General features: G+C 43.7%; 1 protein-coding gene across 1 annotated transcript in view; it reads left to right on the top strand.

The window, feature by feature from the left end:
• HHAT (hedgehog acyltransferase) overlaps positions 1-21,587 on the top strand; it is a 247,495-nt gene that overhangs the window by 168,478 nt on the left and 57,430 nt on the right. The window contains exon 10 of the mRNA XM_069459447.1: positions 15,175-15,376. Within this exon, the coding sequence (XP_069315548.1) occupies positions 15,175-15,376 (202 nt within the window). The remainder of the gene's footprint in view (positions 1-15,174; positions 15,377-21,587) is intronic.

The raw sequence follows: 21,587 nt of genomic DNA, 5'->3' as shown, positions 1-21,587 counted from the left end.
TGGTGCGATCTCCAGGTAGAGAGTGTCAGAACTGAACTGAGTCAGAGGACATCCAGCTGGTGTCACTGCAGAATCGATTGCTTGCTTGGCGTGTGGGGAAACGCCCCCCACATCCCGTGTCAGCAGTGTGCCATGGGAGTATAGCGGGAGAAAATGAGTTTGTTTTTTTCTATTCGTTGAGAAAGCTCCATTTCATGTCGTGTCTTTATCCTGTGTCTAAATGCCTCTTTGTAGTCTACCGTTTTCTAAAGTGAAATGTACAATCACTTTTAATTTGTCAACTTTTAAGATTCTTTTCCTCGAAAGACTCAGGAAGGCAATGATAATCTTTTTCCTCTGACATTAGCTTTGTTAGAGTGTGTCAGTGTTATTAGGGTTGTATTGTGATTGCTGTCAACTAGCCAATAAAGACAAAACAGAGCCCTCCCTCTCTGTATTCCCTTCTTTCTTTGCCTCAGATGTGGCCTTCATCACGAGTCCCTCCCTGGGGGCAGCCCCGTCACAGCCAGCCCCTTCGTGTCCCCCAGCAGGTGGATGTTCTATCTCTAGGCTGCATTTATTTCATTCTGCTTTGCTTTGTGTTTTTGACTGCACCCTATGTGTTGAGCTTACCTCTAGACTGTCCATTCCAGACAAGAATTGATACTTCCATCCATCTTTTTGTTATCCCAGTGTCTATCACAGCACCTAGCCCGTAGTTGATACTCAGTGTATCTTTTGTAGGCATGTTCCCTTCACAAGCACAAATACACACAAGCATGGTTGGGTGGAAGTAATCACTTGGTTTGATTGTAGTGGACAGTCTCTGTACGGTTTATGTGATATCAGGTTCTATAGGTGTAGCTCAGAGCCACCATTAGAGTTTCTGTGGTTTATTTCTAGAAACCTGTTCCCTGAAAGGGAGACATTTTACCTTAGCACTGTCAGAAGGGAGGAATGATCTCTAGCCTGCATGCTGCCCTGGGAGTGGACCCATGGGAAGTCCGGGAGCTCATCCAGAGCCATAGGAGGGGGCCTGGTCCTTTGCCAAGTCCCTGTGCTGCTCAGACCGTGATCCTGTGAGGTGTCTCATTGCCAAGGGGACTTTGGATTAGGGTCCTCCAGAGAGCTGTGCAGCCCTGCGGTGCTCAGCAGAGACCCTGACTCGAGTTTCCTTCAAGAGTGGTGTTGGGCATGACACTGCACTGTGTAGCCCCCCGGGAACTTGGGGCTCCTGGGGGCTGGGGAGATGCTGGAGAGAACACTGGGGACCCTACAGCTCTGCCAGAGGCAGCCGTGTGCCTGGCGGGTGGTGCTGCTGAGCTGGAGGGCGAGCCGCAGACCACCTCCCGGGAGCGTGCGTGCGCCGGGGAACACCAGGGCAGGCGTCAGGCCGAGGAGACCTTTTTGCTGGTGGGAGTTGGGAGTCACCCCTCTGTTGTGCAGCGTAGCGTAGAGATTTCCATCCTCCCAGCAAACTCCTCACCAAGGAGCTGGAATGCTGTAAGCTGAAAGGACTGAGCTGCAGCAGGGCTCGCTTAAGGCAGTGCTCTCGGGTAGGTGAGCTGCAACTGCGACCCAGCAGGAAACTGTCGCAGAAGTGGTGCCGACCAGATGCTCTGGGAATGTTTGCTCCACAGTTGAATCCTACAGAGTGGATTGGTCGCCCCCTTCAGTCAGGCCCATTCTAGCATCCCTCTGGCTAGTTCTTGGCTCCTTGGCCTGAGCCCACAGCCTCACCTTAAGCCCCAGTGCTTTGTAGCATGGGTGGCCACCCTCTCTCCTGGGCCGCCTTATTCTAGACGAATAGGGAATGCTCTTGAAGGAGGCCCTTCCAATCTCCTTGCCATGGCTGTGGAATTGAAAAAGAATCTGTTTACTGAGTTCTGAAAATAAGTGACATGATCTGTGCCACCTAAGGCAAAGGTAGTGAACTCTGGATCAGCTACTCATACCTCCTGCCCTCCGCCTTATCGTTGGACATGAACCAGATACGTGGCATCTCCTCCATGCCCTTCCCTTTTGTGTCAGGGAAGCTGATGGTGTCTGATCCGAACTGGTTTTTAGCCTTAGATTCATGTCAGGGGATGGAGCCGGGATAAATGGGACTGCACGGGCATGCGGGCACTCAGAAGGAATGTCTTTGTTCTTTGGTTTCCGTGAATTAGCTTTGCTTGGGAGCTGCCCCTTCTCTGTAGTTTCACCCTCTGTGGTCTTGGAGGGCAGGAGAAGGGTGTGGGAGGGAAGAACTGAGAACAGCGCATCTCTCGTATGAACCCGGCTGCTTCTCTGCTTCCCAAACTCAAGACCTGGCTTCTCTCTGCAGCTACACCAGCCACCTGTACCAAGGAGTGATTAATTACCTCTCAGCCTCTCCACCTGCCTTTGTCAGGGATAAGGGAAAGTCAAGCTCAGTACTCTCCTGCTCATAAAACTGCGTTCCTCATCTTGGCCCTCCTTGAGAGGGAGCCTTGAAAGCGAGTGAAATGTCATCAGTACAGTTCAGCTTTCCCCAACCCTTGGGAAGTGGCTGTTTCCCAGCACGGATGACCATGTTAACGTCCAGTTGTAGGCTGGGTGCAGTGGCTCACGCCTGTAATCCCAGCACTCTGGGAAGCCGAGGAAGGAGAATTGTTTGAGCACAGGAGTTTGAGACCAGCCTGAGCAAGAGCGAGACCCTCTCTCTACTAAAAATGGAAAAATTAGCTGGGCGTGGTGGCACATACCTCTAGTCCTCCCACCTACTACTTGGAAGGCTGAGGCAGGAGGATGGCTTGAGCCCAAGAGTTTGAGGTTGCTGTGAGCTATGACGACACACCCTAGCCCGGGTGGCAGAGCAAGATCCTGTTTCAGAAGGAAAAAAAAATCCAATTCTATGGTTAACATCTTTATATTCCTTATGACTTTATTGCATGAGTGGTGGCATTTTCAATCTGCAGAAGACTCTGCCTTGTGTGACACGCGTTTAATGTCACCTTAGGCTGCATCTGTAAAATGCCAGCTCCTAAAATATTAATCTCTAATGTGCACTCAAGAGTTCACTCAATTACCATGGGATTTTTTTAATAAGCAGCATCATCCGGGCAGCGCTTCCTACATTAAGGGAAAATGCTTACTGGGCCGTTGTTTCCCGAGCACGGGATGATGCTCTTGCTTTGTTTCCGTAAATGCTGCACTGGCCCGGGCCGTGTTGGACGCTGCTGCAGATTTATTGTCATTCATGCCCAAACTGAAGCACTATCAGTTTTCCCTCCCAGTGCCCAGCTTTAAAAGGTGTCGTCTCTGGGAGGGGTTGTGCATCATAATGATGGTAAAGGCGAGGCAGTGGAAACAGTTCTGTCAAAGCCGACTTGTCAGAGTGCTCGTTTCTGTCCGGGGAGGGAGCGGCCACCAGCGACCATTTCACTTTGATTATCATTTGAAAATTGCTTCGGCTTCTGAGACCTTTATTTTTCTTCCTCCAGAAGACAGTCTTGAATTTGGGAGCAGTACCCATATGATACCTGCTGGTATTTTCTTCCACTGTTCTCCCTTTCTGGGCATTGAACTCCATCTGTGGCCACCCTAGATGAGCATTTTCATTGCCAATGTGCCGTCACACTCTAAGAAAGCCCAGAACACAAATGTCTGAATTGGCAAAGCAGCTCCGCTGGGGGATAGAAATGTGCTATTAGGGGAAAGGATTTGTCATCCTGAGTCACGATTCAAATAGCTCCTTCCCTTTGCATTGTAATTTTGGTTAAAAGACCAGAGTTAACTTCCTGGCAGCAGAGGGGTGGAAAATGGGGAGCTTAGGCGCCTAAGCTAATGTTTCAGGAGGCTCTTTGTCCTGAAAACCGGTTAGGGAGGACAGATCCTCTCTTCTTGAGTAGGAACCAGGAGCAAAACAGCACACTTTGTGATATGTCATCGCTCTTCAAGAGCATTCACACTGTGTCCCAAATGTCCCCAGGCTCTTACAGACCTTTAGAGAGATTTTATTGCCTAGTTCTTTCCTAGCACTTCTAGTGTTCCCAGTTGTAAATCAAAGCCCAAGAAAGTGATTGTCACTGAAACCTGTGACGCTGAGTTACACATCCTCACTCCCTGTGTGATCCTGAGTAACACATCGTCACTCCACCCTACTCTGTGCTCTAAGGTGCGTATGTGTCTATGTGTTCATTTCCGACAAAGGTCCTGAGCCCACACTGCCCCCCTCGAGACCAGCTAACACGCTGGAGTAGAAGTGACATGTGTGGCCAAGGAAGAGGTTTTGTCAGGAAAGTTAACCGAGTGATCCAGCAGAGGGGCGAAACCATACTCCTGTCGGCCTCCTGAATGCCCTCTCCTCGGAGATATCTGATACCCACGAGCGCTTCCATGGTTTAACTGGAGGCTTTAAAAGTTAACGTCACACATCTTACGTATCCTAATTTGAGTGCTTTAATTTTAAAAACGATTCACTCTGGAGTTTTCCTCTTCAGTTAAATCTTCCTGTTCTTTGGTAGTTCTGGCAGCCTCCTTGGGGACATTGGAGTTGGCATGTGTCTCCCGCCTTCAGTCCCTGCTAGCTGACCCCCATGCTCCGGGCATCTCCTGTGGGTACCCGTGATTTAGTCTGACTTTATAAATATTACCCTCCACACCCCTCCACACTTTAGGGGAGAACATAGCGGTGGCAGATGGGAACAATGACATTTACTTATGAGGCCACAGTTTCCAGCTGGAGAATCATCTTTTATTTACAGAGAATGACAGTCAAAAGAAGAAAGGAAAATGAATCAGGGAAATGAGGAGGATGAGGATGAGAAGAAGAGATGAAGGGAGTTGACCAGGATTTACTGAGTACTGCCCTGAACTCAGAGTCTAAATCAGACTCGGGGGGAATGAAAATGGGAAGTGTTACCATCCTGCGTTCCGTAGCTTGATGTGAAGTGAGGACTCCTACATACTGTCAGACCTGGGCAGATGGCTCAGAAGAACTAAACAGTGCATCAGCAAGGCTAAAGGAATCATCTAGGCTGAGATGAATACACAAGTCCTATGGAGATGATGAATCAAAGGGCAAGACTGGCATGCGGAAGTTTTCGTTAAAGTGAATGTCAAACGCCTTTCGAGAGATCAAATGGTGGAAAAGACTGTCCAGGGCCCTCCATGGCTGGGGGATGGCGTGGTGTGATTGCAGGGCCCCTTGTGTGGAATGAAGTTAGTATCTGGAGTGGAGAATCTATTTCGGAGGCCAGTGAGTTGGAGTTGGTGCCATTGGGGGAAACCAGTTGGAGAATGACTTTGAAGAAGCCGGGCTGATGGGTTTTCATCTAGGACACAATGCAGTGGGAATCCACTGTGGGTGGGCAACTGTATCAGACTAGATTCTCCCTGAGGATGAAGAACGTGCCACTTCTTTTCCTCCATGTTATACACCTCACCTGTTGATTTTAGTTTTTGTTCAACTGACCAACCGACTGGACTTTGTATACGAGGTACTGTGTTGCCATGGGAACCTAGAGTGTGCACCTGTCAAGGCCATGGGCCCTGCCTCTGGGGCCCGTCCGGCAAGGCTGTCTCCAGATCATTAGCCTAGAAACCCAGATGGAGAGTGAAATGCTCAGGAATCGCTTAGACACTTCTTTATTGCACTTGTATTCAGAGCACTTCTAGAGACCCCGCGGCATTGTACCAGCACAGTAACCTTTAAGTTGTACAAGTTCATTTTATGGTGAATATTTTCCTAACAGCCATGATAAATGAGTTTGAAGATTAGGACCAGCAGGAGTGGCACTGAATAGGATATGAGTGAGAGGGAGGGATCAAAGGGAACACCCAGGAGACACAAATAGTGCACTTGCTAATGAGAGGAGGTGTGTGCCTGGGACAGTGGTAATTTTGATCCCTGGGTTTGGGACCTGCTTATTGAGCAAAGGCTGGGGATGCATTAGAGGGAGGGAAAGGATGGGCTCGTTCTCCTCCACCCACTCCCTCTGTGGTGGGAGAATCATACATACCTCCATCATACAGACATCCTGATTTGCCCCTTTACTTCTGGTTTTTCTTGCCCTTCCCCCTTTCATCTGGCCCAGGGAAGCTTGTAAGTGCTTTTAGCATCCTCTGGGGAGGAAGGTGGGAAGACAGGCAGGCAGCCAGGAAATCTTGGTGGTTATTAAACTGAGGCTTCAAGGACCTTTTTATTAGCGATTAGACTCAGCTCCACAGCACTAAAGAGCGTGAACTCCCTCTCTGTCTCCTTTGCTCAAACCTCCAAAGAATCTGTTTTATATGGTGTTTATTTATAACCCAGAATAGACGTGGGCCAGGGAGCCCCAGGGATTGCTGAGGCCTCAGTGTGCTCTCGAGCAGAAAGAGAGGGTCAGAAACCGCACGGAGGGAAATAGTACGTGTCCCCCTTTCTGGTGTTCACCTCCCCGTGGGCCTTTCTGTGACCCTATTTGTGTCTGGAAGCTAGTTTTGAAGTGTGGCATCTTAAAGAGTACTTTTTGTCATTGTTTTGTAGTCTGTAGTGGGACGATTGTAACACTATAAAGACACATATATCACCAAGACTCTGACCTTCTGGGGCATTTTTATGTTGCTTGACACTGGTGAAACGAATAAACCTGTACAAGGACTTTCTTTAGGGCCTGTCCACGCAGTAGTAACTCATTACCAGGAGAGGACGTGGTTAGGTGACTTTGTACTCAGTAGATAAGGGGGAAACTGAGTGGGAAGGTGACAGTGATTTGATAGCAAAACGCTGGTGAATGGACCACATTGTGGCAGAGGCTGCCTTATCCTGACCACCCACACACCTTCTGCAGGCCCCTCTGTAGCCAGGGTCGGGTACGTGGAGAACAGCTGGCTGTCATCTGGATCAAGCATAATCAACAGATACCTGTGGGTGTTGAATCCATACCTTTGACCCCTTAGTATTAAGTGACCTGATCTGATGGTGGCATTTTTAAGGATAATGGTCTCAAGTGGAGAAACACCCCTGAGAAAGCAGGCTAGAGTTCTTAGTGCCTTTAAGTGTTTATGAAACATACAGGAGGTACTAGTCATTATGATAATGGCACTTACAAAACAGCCTTATTGAGGCATGATCAATATAGAAAACACTGCAATATTAATGCATGCAGTTTGGTGAGTTTGGACATATACATGCATCCATGAAACCATCATCATAATCAAAGTAATAAGCGTATCTATCACCTCCAGAAGTTTCCTTATACCCCTTTGGGACTTTTTTATTTGGTAAGAAAACATTATTTTTCTCAAATTAAGTGTGCTGCTGCTTGGTCCATTATTGGTAAGTATGTGTCCTTTCATTTATGTGCAGTGTTAAAATCTCCCAAGTCTTATTCATGGGCACAGGATATCTTTCCATTTATTTGAATTTTCTTTAATTTCTTTCATCTTTGTTTTGTAGTTTTCTGTGTACAAATCTTTTACCTCCTTGGTTGAGTTTATGCCTAAGCATTTTATTCTTATTTCTTTTTATTTATGAATGGAATTGTTCTCTTAATTTCCTTTTTGGATAGTACATTGTATCTTAAAAAGCAACTATTAATAATTTCTCTGTGTTGCTTTTGTATCCTCCAACTTTACTCAATTTATTTATTAGTTCAAAAAGTTTTTTGTGGAGTCTTCAAGGTTTTCTACATATAAGATTGTGTTATCTACAGAGATAATTTTACTACTCCTTTTTTGTTTTGTATGCCTTTTAGTTATTTTTCTTGTCTGAGTGCTTTGGCCAGTACCTCCAATACTATGTTGGAAAGAAGTGACAAGTGGATGTTCTTGCTTGTTCTAGATCTTAGAGGAAAATGAGTTTTCTAATGATGAATATGATGTTAGCTTATCACAGATGACCTTTATTGTGTTGAGGTAAATTTGTTCCATACCTAGTTTGTTGAAAGGGTATTGAATTTCATCAAATGCTTTTTCCATATCTATTGAGATGATAATGGAGTTTTTTGTCCTTCATTCTGTTAACGTGGTGTATCACACTAATTGATTTGTGTACGTTTAACCATCCTGGCATCCCAGGGATAAATCCCACTTGATCATAATGAATGATCTTTTCAAGGTGCTGTTAATTTGGTTTGCTAGTATTTTGTGAAGATTTTTGCATCCGTCTTCATCAGGGGTATTGATCTGTAGTTTTCTCATGATATCTTTGTCTGGCTATCAGGGTAATGTTGGCCTGACACAATGAGTTTGGAAGTATTGCCTTTTCTTCAATTCTTTCAAAGAGTTAGACAAGGGTTAATATTAATTCTTTAAATGTTTGTTAGAATTCACCAGTGCAGCCATCAGGTCCTGGAGAATACTGTATGGAGTGAAATAAGCCAGTCACAGGACAAATAGTGCATGATGAGAGTTATATGAGGGATCCAACAATAGTCAAACTTATAGAAGGCAAGAATAGAATGGTAGTTGCCAGGGGCTCGGAGGTGGGGGAAAGAGGGTGTTGCTAGTCAGTGGGTATAAAATATTACTTACGCAAGATGAAGAAGTTTTAGAGATCTACTGTACAACATTGTACCCGTAGTTAACAATACTGTATTGTGCACTTAAAAATGTGTTAAGAGTAGATCTCCTGCTAAGTGTTCTTGCCACAATTAAGAAATAAAATAAAATCTCCAGAGTCCTTATCCATGCATTGTCTTACCTGTTCTTCACAGCACCTGATACTCAAAGAAGGTTTTGGTGCTCCCAATGCATGCTCAGTGTATGCATTCAAGCTGAGCCAGCTTAACTGACAAACTCAGGGTTACAGAAGTTGGTAAGTGACAGAGTGCGGCCAAGGTCACGTTGTCCAGCTCTCAAGCCTTGCCTTCCTTCTTGTCCTGTGCTTTGCTGCTGCTGTTGCTTGGGCTGTGTTCTAGTGGCAAAGATGATCGAGTTGAGCAATTCCTGCTCTTTCAGCCTCTCTTGCAGTAAGAGGAGCTACAGTTTGGGTTTTGGACTATGAAGGGTGGAGTTGAATCTTTCTCTAGAATGGAAGCGTCAGGTTTGGGTTCATCAGCGCAGCACTACCAGCTTTGTATGGGGAAAAGAAAGATTATTTTTAAAATGTTGCCAATTAATTACAGAAACCTGGAAGTTTAATTAGAAACTAAATATAGCTTGAGTTTAATTTCTATTTTATAAATTCCACCATGTTCTGTTTCCAAATAGGGCATAGAATTTTTAATAGGCCTTGTTTCAGAATTGCATATGAAATTTGCATACAGCATTTTTCAGTAAAGGAGCTGAGAATTAGCCTAGCTCAAAATATTCCCTCTGCTTTGAAAGTAGACCCCTCTTAGCCTTCTGCCCATTAACCAACTGCTGGTTTTTACTTATTTAAATTCCATTATGATCTGTTATTGGACAGAAAGATATTAAAAGTAAATTATATTATTTTCTGTGTGCATCTTCCTTTGAAAACTTTTATAAGCAGACCTATAGCTTTCTTTGTGAGAACTAAACACCAGGCCTTTGTTTACTACCTGGAGGGTGGAGATTTGACTAGTGGGTGGTGAAAGGGATTGCCTTGCAAAAATAACAGGAAAATAACCTCATCTCCACTCTAACAGCAGTGGTTCATCATTGGACGTGAGCAAGAGCTCTAGAATGTGGGCTAAGGCTAAAGCCAGAGCCAGGGATGGGTCAGGAGAGCCACTGCCCGTGAGAGCTGGGCTGTAGAAAGCACAGGCAGCCCTGTAGAGACATCTGAGCGGGGGTGAAGCCAAGGCGAGGGCACCTCATCACCAGTGTGACAAAGCCAGAAGTCTTGCCTTTCCTAGCTCCTAAAGGCTGTAGTCTTTAAAGGGCTAGTACTTTCTTTTTGGTGGTAAATCTCTTGACATCAGGGTGCTCTAGAGGTTTGAGGACACATGCTTTTGATTTTAATGGGATAAGTGAGAATATAAAGTGTGGAGAGACTGCAGGGCTCTCCAAGTATCTGTATGCGTTGGGAATGGGTGTCTTTCAAAGTCTCTCTCAGTAACCGGTACAGGACCTATAATTATCCTTGGTTCCAAATTGCTTATAATGGGTCCAGGACAGTGGTGACAATTTATCATAAGTTTAAAAGCTATTAGAAGCCATGAACAGTAAATGAAAATTATGCTGTTAGGTATATAAATACTGTTGACTAGTAGTTATATAACACACACACACACACACACACGAACATACACATACACGCACATCACATATCTGGTACTAAAAATCTTACAATTTAGTTAAAATAACCATAATAGAAAAGACGTATTTTAGTAAATAGCTGTTCAGTCAGTGGCACACACAGTAGGTTCTCTGGGTTAAATAGAAAGTTGGAAAATTCGAAGGAGACTTTCTGGAGGAGGTAGAAAATCAACTGGATTTTGTAGACTGAGTAGGAGTTGGAAAATCAGAGAGGAGGGAGGAGCATTTCCTAGATGTGAAAATGGTATGACTAAAGGTGTGGAGACAGGAAAACCCCATTTATTGAGGATTTTAGAGAGCTAAGAGGGGAATAAGGGTGGAAAGAGAAGGCAGAGCTGGAGGAGGATGTGGGCAGCTGCCTGCCCCAGCCCTGCCAAGCAGTAGGTAAGTGAAGACGGGGCCCTGGCAAGCCCACGTCGGCTCCGTGCATGGGGCAGGAAAAGCCAAGTCTGTCGGTGTCTTAGGTGCCTCATCTTCCTACCTTGATGGGGGCTGGGATTAGTCAGTCTCAAAGAGTTCGGGGATAAGCTGGCAAGCCAGGGAGCTGATGGGTAGGTCCTTGGAAAGACGAAGTGTTGTGATCTTATGATTAATGTGTTTATCACGTGGATTCTCGCCCCACCCGCCCACTGCTCTAGGGCATATTCTTGAGTTGTGTTTCATAGTGGCTAGGAGGGAGCTGGGTTTTTGGTTTTGGTTTTTTTTTTTTTTTTGATAGATTTAGGCATACAAGTGGTTTTTGGTTACATGGATGAATTATATAGTGGTGATTTTGTTTTTAGTGTTCCCATCACCTGAATTGTGTACTCTGCACCCAGTAGGTAGTTTTTCTTCCCTCTCCCCCTTCCTACCCTTCCCTCTTCTGAGCAGATACTTTCTTTTCCCTACCTGTACTCATACTCAGCAGCCACCCCAACCAATTTTTTTTTTTTTGTAGAGACAGGATCTTGCTCTGTCACCCAGGCTAGAGTACAGTGGCATCATCATAGCTCACTGCAGCCTCGAACTTCTGGGCTCAAGTGATCCTCCTGCCTCAGCCTCCCGAGTAACTGGGACTACAGGCACGCACCACTGTGCCTTGCTGAGTTTTAACCACCAACTTCTTATGCCCCCCTTCTGACATAGACATCTGCAGGATGCCAGGCTGGTCAAGAAAGCAGGTGTCATCTTTGCTTGTGAGACAGACGGTAACTACTCAGTCCGTTCAAAAGTAGCAGTTATACCTCTGTTCTTCTGGCACTGAGAAGTAGCTAACAGAGCTCATGGGCTCAAACTCCTTTGTAAATAATGAGCATTATTCTTTTGAGCAAGACTCCTTTATTTTTTTTTTTCCAGTTAATAAAATACTAGTGCATGTTCCTGTGGAGACTGCTTTGAAGATTTGGTTAAAGAAGAGAAACATCACCAATAGAACATAAGCCTGGAGGTTCTGAAACCACAGCGTTCTAGGTTCAGATGTTACTTTTCCAGTGTAAAACAGGCCTAGTCATTATTTCCTTGCAGCGTTGTTTTAATGATTAGAAATAGTTTACATAAACTGCTTGGTGCATGAGTATTCAGTAAAGGGTTGACATTATCAATACCATCTACATGTTATATAGGTTTCTCCTCCTGAGTTGGGGGTTTGCTGTGTTGCATTGATTCTGTGAGATGCTTTTAAATTAAGAAGGTGGTTGCAGATGGATATTATCTTCAAGCAGCATTTTCTATAAGCTGTGACCACGCGGAGCCAGCCAGGCAGGGGCAGGCCTTGTGAAGACTCAAACTGACATGGTCACTGATGAGAAGGAATCCTTTTAGTTGTGCTTTGCTGAGAGGACAGTGCTGATTGCTTTCTTCCACTGGGAAATCAATTTACTGTGCAGCAGATCTTAGTAAGTGGTTTAATACTAATGCTTTTCTAAAAAAGAGACATGTTTCTGTTTTTATTAATCATGGAACTGACACAAGACTGGTAGAATTTGAAAAAGAAAATAACCTGTTCGCTCTCCTTACCACACCTACTGCCTTCTAGAGATTAAGAGTAAACAAGGGGGGTTGCACCTTCCAGTCTGGAAACCATATACCCTCTCCTGGTTGGAAACAAGCAGTCCATATCCTTGGAGACCTGCCATATATGAATTTCTGGAATAAAAGGAATTCTCATATTTTTGTCGGCTGTCATCTCGAAGGCAATGTAACAGAGCCTGGTTCCAGGAGACGCCTGAAATAGCCATGCATGTCATTTTGAGGCTAGATGCTTCCTCATCACAAGCTAGAAAACATGTCCTTTTTGGAGTCGAGTCTAATACCAAGTACCACTGATGTGGCGAATGAGAGGTTTTTAGTTTCTACTGGGTTTTCTGACATATACGGCGTAGCTCACTTTTATATATTGAAATACAATAAAAATCTCAACATGAAGTTAGGTTCAGTGAAGACAGTGTTCGATAACTTATTTACTAAAACAGTTCTCTGCAAAGTTTCCCTAAACTTTCTCCTTTTGAAATTGGTTTGATCACCTTTTTTTCCCCTTTCTTTTTTGGATACACAACCTTGTTACACACGACACTGACTGTGTAACGTGAAGGGCAGCCTCGTGCTGGGGCAGTGGTTACCTCCATGCAGAGAATTGTGGCCGTTCTTTGCATCTGCTGGCGTAGTCTGCACCAATACGTACGCAGCCACTAGGGGGCGGCAGAACACCAAACAAGCCCGCTGTGCCCTGGGCTGTCAGGCCTCTCTGGCGTATTGCCCAGCTCCTGTTGTGTGCCCTTGGTGCTGCACCCAACCTTCTCCCCTTTACCTAGCAAAGCTCATCCTCTAGGCCTTGCCAAGGTGGAGACTTGTGCCCTGAAGCCTCCCATACCCCACTTGTCTTTGCTCACCCTCTTTTCCCCCATACTCTTACACCCTCCTGGTCTACTTTGTACCATAGCACGTAGCTTAATGATGGGACTTGTTTGCTATCATTTCACAACCACGTATACCTGTCCTTATGGTAGGAACGACGTCTCTGTGTTTCCCGTAATGCCAGGAATTCCCTGAAGGCCTAAATAAATGCTCAACAGCAGATGGAAGAGCCCTTCATCTATAGTGAGTGTTTGATACCTATTTGCTAATTTGATTGTCAAGATGGTCCTGTTTTTACACAAGATAAATTATTCCCTTTGCTTTACTTATTTCTGAATTGGCTACATTCTCACGTTCCTTCCAGTTCAATTGTTTCTAATTGGGGTGAAAAATAGAGGATTTTCAAAATGAGCCCAGAGATGTCAGGGAAAGCATTGGCTTTGGTGCCATGGATGCAGATTTGCATTTTGGTCCTTCCCCTTCCTCGCTGGGTACCTTCGGCAAGTTAACTTCTCAGCTTCAGTTTTCTCACCCATAAAAGGGGTTATCTAAGGCGATCCTGTAATTCATCATCTAAACTGGAACACATGTGAGAGTGAAGAATGTTAAAGAGAGACCAGAGCTGGATGGTGGTTAAAGCGGCAAAAACAAGTTTTATTCAGGAGCTATTGCAATGGGGAAAAGAGACCTCAGTGTAGAACTGGGCTCAATTCTGAGTACAGCGTGGACCAGTGGGATATAGCCAACGGGCAGGGTGGGGGTCATTGGGTGGAAAGTTAGGAAGAGGAAACACCGAAGCATAGGACATTCCTAACAGGGGTCCTGCAGAAGGCAGGCTGGCGTGATGAGATACCAGTGGTGGGTGATCAGGAATTTGGCTGGATATGGAGGGTGATTGGATATTTGAAAGTAGGGGGTTCTCTCTAAACTGACTTAGCAGTATTCTTGCTACAACTGGGTGACGCAGGCCTGACAAGGACAGATACCAAGGTCATGGCTTAGAGGAGCCTGATGAAAGTTTAGTCAAGGAGAGAGCGTCTTTGTCGAGGAGACATTTAAAAATAATTACAATCATATAGTCTTTTGAAATATTTCTTCACTGACAAATTAGTTTTTATTTTTTGGCTTGCCTGCCTATAAATTATTCTATTCAAAAGTGATTTTTGAAATAAAATTTCCTCTCAAATGTTAAAATAACATGGAAACATGACAAATGCTAAACTGGTTGGGAAGCTGGGGCATCAGGTGTAAACATATGGTGCTTCAAAGAATCAAACAAAGTGATGCATATAAAGTGTCTAATGTGTCTGGAACATACTGTGTAGACAGAAAACGATGATTTCTTTTTCTTTCCTGGAGGAGAGTTGGACAAAAAAGTACTGACCAGCAATAAACAAAGGCCTGTGGGCTTCTTAAAAAGGCTACTGCAAGAAGGGTACGCTCCTAGCTCTCCAGGTCCTAACAACCCGAGGTGTGAGTTTTGTCCAACTCAAGCAGGCAAATGCTGATTGAAGACCACAGTCCTCTCTGTGTGTACTCAGGCAGCTGTCTCAGCAAGGAAGAACATACCCAGGGGGTGGCTGTGCATTTTGGCTGGTAGTTTGGCTGCCCTGTGAACATAGCTTTTTTTTTTTTTTTTACTTGTGAATTCACCACTATTTCTGGGCAACTTGCCTGGAAACCTGGGGAAACCGGGTTTGGCCCCCCTCTGCTGCACCCCAGCTCCTGAGGTTTAGGGGCCTGATCTTGGCAATTGTCTCTAAATAATGGGTTTGCCATAAACTGAGTAGTCTGAGCTGTAAAATACATACCTGCCTTGGAGGTTGGTATCCCCGTGTAGCCAGAAGCTTAATTGCCATACTGTGAGTGGGTTGCCAGGGTTGGGTGCATCCCTTCCAGAAAATCTAAATTCATTACTTCTCGCCTTGCCTCTTGTAAGTGCCATTTTGGTCTGGTAATGAGAGCTCTTTAGCCTGCGTGTTCATTTAACCTAAAGCCCGGCCGAGCGGAGGCTTGGGTTTTCTCCAAGTCCTTGCGTGATGGAGAGTTCAAGGAGTGGCCTGTGGCCTCCTGGAAGTAGGGAAGGATCTGCTTATCATGCATAGCAACATGCCACAGAGCGCCAAGCCCTGGAGCAGGTGGTGGTGTGGCGCAGCCCTCTTCACAGCTCCTAACCGCCTCTTCTTTCTCCAGGTATGTGTACATTCCAGTGGGCGGGTCCCAGCACGGCCTGCTAGGGACACTGTTTTCCACTGCGATGACATTTGCATTTGTGAGCTACTGGCATGGAGGCCACGACTACCTCTGGTGCTGGGCAGCACTCAACTGGCTGGGAGTGACCGTGGAGAATGGAGTCCGGAGGCTCGTGGAGACCCCCTGTATCCAGGACGGTTTGGTGAGCAGGATCCTTGCTCATGTGGCAAGGGACAGCTGAGCTTGGGGGACTAGGTTTGGGAGGGACAGGAGTCATCAGATTCACTTTGGCATGCATGGGCCATTCCTGCCATGTTGGTTCCAAGCCCATGTGCATAGAGGCAGGGTGGCTAGAATAGAAGCTTCTGTAGTCATTATTTAAATGAATAAATAACTATAAAAATAATACATATTTATTATAAAATTAGAAAATTCAGATAAGAAAAAAAGAAAAATATCTCCTTAATAGAAACCATGTTAATTCCCATTTTTCTAAGTTTTTTCTGTGTATATATACACAAGCACATACGTATGTAGAATTTAAAACAAATGGTATTATTACAGAGATGGTTGTATTGGAGCCACCTTTCCAAGTCACTGAGTCCATATATCTAACAACCCTTTTTAATGGCTACATAGAATTCCTTTACGTGGATATGCCATAATTTGTTTAATTCGTCTCCTAGTATTAGTAATCATATTATTCCCATTTTTTTGCATCTGTCCATTGTACTGAGATGAATACCACAACCAGGATGACTTCTCATAAGTGAAACTACCAGGTTAAAGGTTTTTCTCATCTTTAAGTTTCAGTATGCCTATTGCTTATTAACTCTGAACTTCCCTGCAGACAAAAGTATACTAATTTATACTCCTACCAAGAGTGTATAAGAATGCCCTTGCCAAAGTTGAGTTGTGTTGGCATTTCTAATCTTTGGTAGGTACTGTATGCAGTAGCATAAGAAACAGCTAAGGGTTTAAGACACGTTGCAACTCTACAGGAAAATGATTTGGAAAATTAATTAAGCCCTTCTCTTTACACACACATTTTAAGTGATTTTAAACTACTGGCACAGATTTTATCTTGCAAATGTGGTATATGATGTATTAGAGTCTTGTAGGAAGTCATCAGTTCTGAAGATGCAGCAATATTCTGCTAATCCTGAGAAAAGTAGCTAGAAAGAAATGTGCTGGCGTCAGTGTTCGCGTTAGTCAATCACACACAGAAAATTTACTGGAAAAGTGATTAATGTGGCTAAATCCCACCCAGTACCAACTAAAGCAAATACATTTTTTTTTTAAACCCACTGAAACAGAACACATTTGCATGTGTTTTTATAAAGATAGCCATAGACGTGGACAGTTATTTCAGTAAAAACTGATAGAAACCACATAGCCAAATATTACATCTGAGGGAATTTAACTATGCTCATGCGTGTTTAAAGATAAATATTTTATTCCGCAGTAGTACCCAGCAATCAGCAGGAAAGAAATGTCAGTGAATTCTAAAAGAAATGGTATTTCAATGAAAGCCAAGGCTATGTAACACATAAGAAAACCAAAAACCATGATATCATAAAGGTTTTAATCTTCATCCTCTAATCTGAACACCTTTCCCCAAAGCCTGAAAACCAAGTCGTCACTCTTGAAAGCCAGAAGGTTCTTCTCAGGCCAGTCTGAAGCCCTGTAACACATTTCCATCGTTCTTTCATGAAGGGTCTAACGTTAACGTTGAATTTAGCGTTAAGCAGTGCTCTGTGGCCTTTGAGCCATAGCTTATGCTACCAATAAATTTAAAAAATCTAAGATGTTCAAGGAGTAGCCCAACAGTGCTACGTAGCCCATGGCTTGTTAATTTTGGTTCAAAATGAATCAAGGCGCAAGCACACGTACTCACAGGATGAAGCGCTTGAAAGTCTTCCCGCCCCATCACAGCCGTCACAGCTTACTCCGGGACACTCACGCAATTCACCCCACTTGACCTTCCATCTGCAATTTGGGCATCTAGGTGCACAGAAATTTTTGATGTCCGTTTTTTTTTGTTAAATATTTGTCTTGTATGTTGCAAATAGAATCTTTGGTTTACATATTTATTGAGCAAGAACATACTTTATGAAACCTATTTTTATCACCTGTCTTTTACCCTGGAAGCCCATCAGTGGCTGTGGCTAATTAGATGATGTATTTCATGAGTGTGGGGTCGGAGCCCGTTACTCTGTATTCCCACCGTTCGTCTCAGTGTCTCGTTAGCCTCCGTGTTAAGTCAGTGCACAATTACTGCTTCCAAATTGGGTTGGTAGTTCTTCCCCTGCTTGTCCACCCATAGGGGCTTCCTCCGTTACTCTTGTTTCTTGTGCAGTTCGGCACAGACTCTGTTTCCCTTTGGAAAAAATGGCTGGTGTTTCACAGGCACACAACTTTTTTCAGTTTTTGAATAAATTGTTTCCTCATTTAGGTTACCTTTCTTGCCTTTTTTTTTCCATGAATTCATTTCCTGTTCTTTTGTCAAAATCCAAATAAAGACTTAATGCCTCCTTTGCACCTAATTTCATCTGACTTAAGTCTCCACAACTTATTTGATAGTATTTTCACAGTGTGAGTTTATACCTCATGCCCCTCCCATCCTTAGTGTAGTATTCAAGGTTCTTCAGAGAAATGGATCATTAGGATATGTGTGTGTGTGTGTGTGTGTGTGTGTGTGTAAAAGATATTTAATATACAGAATTAGATCATGTGGTTATGGAGGCTGAGAAGTTCAGACCCAGGAGAGCTGATGGTGTAAGTTGCAATCCAAGTCCAAAGGCAAGAAAGACCAGTGTCCTAGCTCGAAGAGAGGTTCAACGACAAAGAGAAAGAATTTTTTCTTAGCCTTTCATCCTATTCAGGCCTTCAACAGATTGAATGAGGCCCACTCACACTGGGGAGGGCAATCTGCTCTTTTCAGTCTATTGATTGAAATCTTGATTTCATCCAGGAACACCCTCACCGACACATCCATATATAATGTTTAATCAAATGTTTTGGCACTCTGTGTCCAAGTCAGGTGATAAATAAAATTCACTATCGTACCCTTTCTCCATGGCATGTATCCTTCATCTGTTTTTTTTTTTTTAATTCCAGAATATTACTGTGTACAAATGTTTTGGTTACATGGATTGCTTCTGTACTGCTTGAGACAGTTATAAGTGTACCCATCACCCAGATAGTGTACACTGTACCCCTTAGGTGTGATTTCACCAACCCACCCTGCCCCCCCCCACCTGCATGATTTCTGTTGAGTTTCACCTCCATCTGTGTGCATGAGAGTTGATGGCTTAATTCCAATGTAATAGTGAGTACATGTGTTTTTCTAGTCTTGTGATACTTCACTTAGGTGGATGGTCTTCAGTTCCATACAGACTGTTACAGAAGGCATTAATTCATTTTTTTATGGCTGAGTAGCACTCCATGGTGTACATGTACCACATTTTATTAATCCACTCATGAATTGATGGGCACTTGGGTCAATTCCACATTTTTATGGTTGTGAATTGTGCTGCAATAAACATTCTAATGCAAGTGTCTTTTTGATAAAATGGCTTTTTCCCCCTTGGGTAAACACCCAGTAGTGGGATGGCTGGATCAAATGGTAGGTGTACTTTTAGTCCTTTCAGGAATCTCCATACTATTTTCCATAGAGGTTGCACTAGTTTGCAGTCCCACCAACAGTGTGTAAATGTTCTCTTCTCTGCACATCCATGCAAGTGTCTATTGTTTTGGGACTTTTTGATAAAAGCCATTCTCACTGGGGTTAGGTGATATCTCATTGTGGTTTTGATTTGTATTTCCCTGATCATTAGGGACATTGAGCATTTTTTCATATGTTTGTTGGCCATTAGTCTGTCGTCTTTGGAGAAGCTTTTGTTTATGTCTTTTGCCCACTTTTTAATGGGGTTGCTTGAGTTTTTCTTGCTGATTTGCTTGAGTTCTTTGTAGATTCTAGTTATTAGCCCTTTATCAGATGTATGGCATGTCAATATTTTCTCCCATTCTGTAGGTTGTCATTTGCTCTGTTGATTGTTTCCTTGGCTGTGCAGAAGCTTTTTAATTTAATCAAGTCCCATTTATTTGTTTTTGTTATTGCTGTGATTGTCCTTGGGGACTTCTTCATAAATTCTTTGCCTAGGCCAATATCTAGAAGAGTTTCTCCAACATTTTTTTCTAGAATTCTTATAGTTTTGTGTCTTAGATTTAAGTCTGTTACCCATCTTGAATTAATTTTTGTGAGTGGTGAGAGATATTAATATGGATCCTCTTTCTGTCTTCTACATTTGGCTATCCAATTTTCCCAGCACCATTTACTGAATAGGGATTCTTTTCCCCAGTGTATATTGCTGTCTACTTGTCAAAAATCAGATGTCTCTATGTGGATGGTTTTATATCTGGGTTCTCTGTTCTGTTCCGTTGGTCTTTGTCTCCATTTTTGTGCCAGTACCATACTGTTTTGGTTACTATAGCCTTGCAATATAGCTTAAAGTCTGGTAAAGTGATGCCTCCAGATTTATACCTTTTGCTTTAAGGTTGCTTTGGCTATTCGGGCTCTTTTCTGGTTCCAAACAAAGCATGGAATTATTTTTTCTGTATCTGCAAAAATGGTGTTGGTATTTTCATGGGGATTGCATTGAGCCTATAAATCACTTTGGGTAGTGTGGACATTTTAACAATGTTGATTCTGACAATCCATGAGCATGATGTTTTTCCATTTGTTTACATCATCTGCAATTTCCTTCCTTAGTGATTCGTAGCTCTCTTTGTAGAGATCTTTCACCTCCTTGGTTAAGTGTATTCCTAGGTATTTTATTTTCTTTGTTACTGTTGTAAAAGGTATTAAGTCTTTGATTTGATTCTCAGCTTGACTGGAATTGATAAATGAATTGATCTGGTTTTTTTTTTTTTTTAAGATAGACTGACAGATACCTGAATAACAAGGATTATCAGTCCTTTTCTTTTTCTCCATATCTTCTTCTTCAACCCCATGGCTAAAAGTAGGATTCTATTTCCTGGTGTTGGAAGATTGACAGTTGAGCCTTCACCAGAAGACTAGTCAGAGCTGAGTGTTATAAAGAAGAAGCCATCTGATCTTCTGGGACCGGGCTGTCTGATGGAACATTCTGTGATGATAGAAATGTCCATTACACTGTCCAATACAGTAGCTACTAGCACACTGAACACTTGAAATGTGGCTGGTTCCACTGAGACACTGAATTTTTTAAAAATCTTTTTTTTTTTTTTTTTTTTTTGAGACAGAGTGTTGCTTTGTTGCCCTGGCTAGAGTGAGTGCCATGGCATCAGCCTGGTTCACAGCAACCTCAAACTCCTGGGCTTAAGCGATCCTACTGCCTCAGTCTCCTGAGTAGCTGGGACTACAGGCATGTGCCACCATGCCCAGCTAATTTTTTTCTATATATACTTTTAGTTGGCCAGATAATTTCTTTCTATTTTTAGTAGAGACGGGGTCTCGCTCTTGCTCAGGCTGGTCCCGAACTCCTGACCTCAAGTGATCCACCCACCTCGGCCTCCCAGAGTGCTAGGATTATAGGTGTGAGCCACCACGCCCGGCCTAAAAATCTCAATTAATTTAAATCCAAGTAGCTTCCACATGGCTAGTGGCCACCATTTTGAGCAGTGCAACTCTAGAATATACCATCTTTGTAGAAAACTTTAAAAGAATGTAGTATGTTTGATTCTGCCTTTATTTAAAATGATCTTCATTAGTGGTGGCACCTTATGTATCTCACCGGCTACTGAACCTCTTTACTTGGATGTCTCACAGGTGTCTCAGACTTAGCATGTGTAATACTGAACTCGTGGACCCTGGTTTCCCAGTAATTCCAGCTGTCATTCTATTTCCACAAATGCCACCGTCATCTATCTCATTACTCAAGGCTGGAACTGCGAAGTTATCCTTTGTATCTCCTTCTGCCTCAGGTTCATCTGTATATGCTGCACATCTGCCTCCTAAGTAGATCTTGAATTTTTTTCTGGTTGTTTGCATCTCTCCTGAAATCACCCTGATTCCAGCTGCTGTCACGTTTTGCCTGGTCTACCGGGTAGCTTGTAACTAGTCCCCTGCTTCTACTTTTCCCACTTGAATTCGTTATTGTCATGGTACAGATTGATATTTCTCAATAGAAACCTAACCATGTTATTCTCTTTAGAATCCTGTAGTGGCTCCCATTTTCTCAGCAAGTCCTCAATATTTCAGGTGACCTAAGAGGCCTTGCCAATCTTTATCTTGGTGGCTGTCCCTGCTCCTCTATGCCCCTGCTCCCTCACCTCTGTCCATTACATACCTGGCCCCTCCAGCCTCAGCCCTGCACACAGTTGCTTCTGTCTCCTGGGAGGCGCTCTCTCCTTCCCCTCCACCCCTGCTC

This window comes from Eulemur rufifrons, chromosome 27 (genome assembly GCF_041146395.1).
Source record: "Eulemur rufifrons isolate Redbay chromosome 27, OSU_ERuf_1, whole genome shotgun sequence".
NCBI lineage: Eukaryota > Metazoa > Chordata > Mammalia > Primates > Lemuridae > Eulemur > Eulemur rufifrons.
Note: the sequence above shows the minus strand (reverse complement) of the source record. Positions and strands in the feature narration are given on the sequence as shown.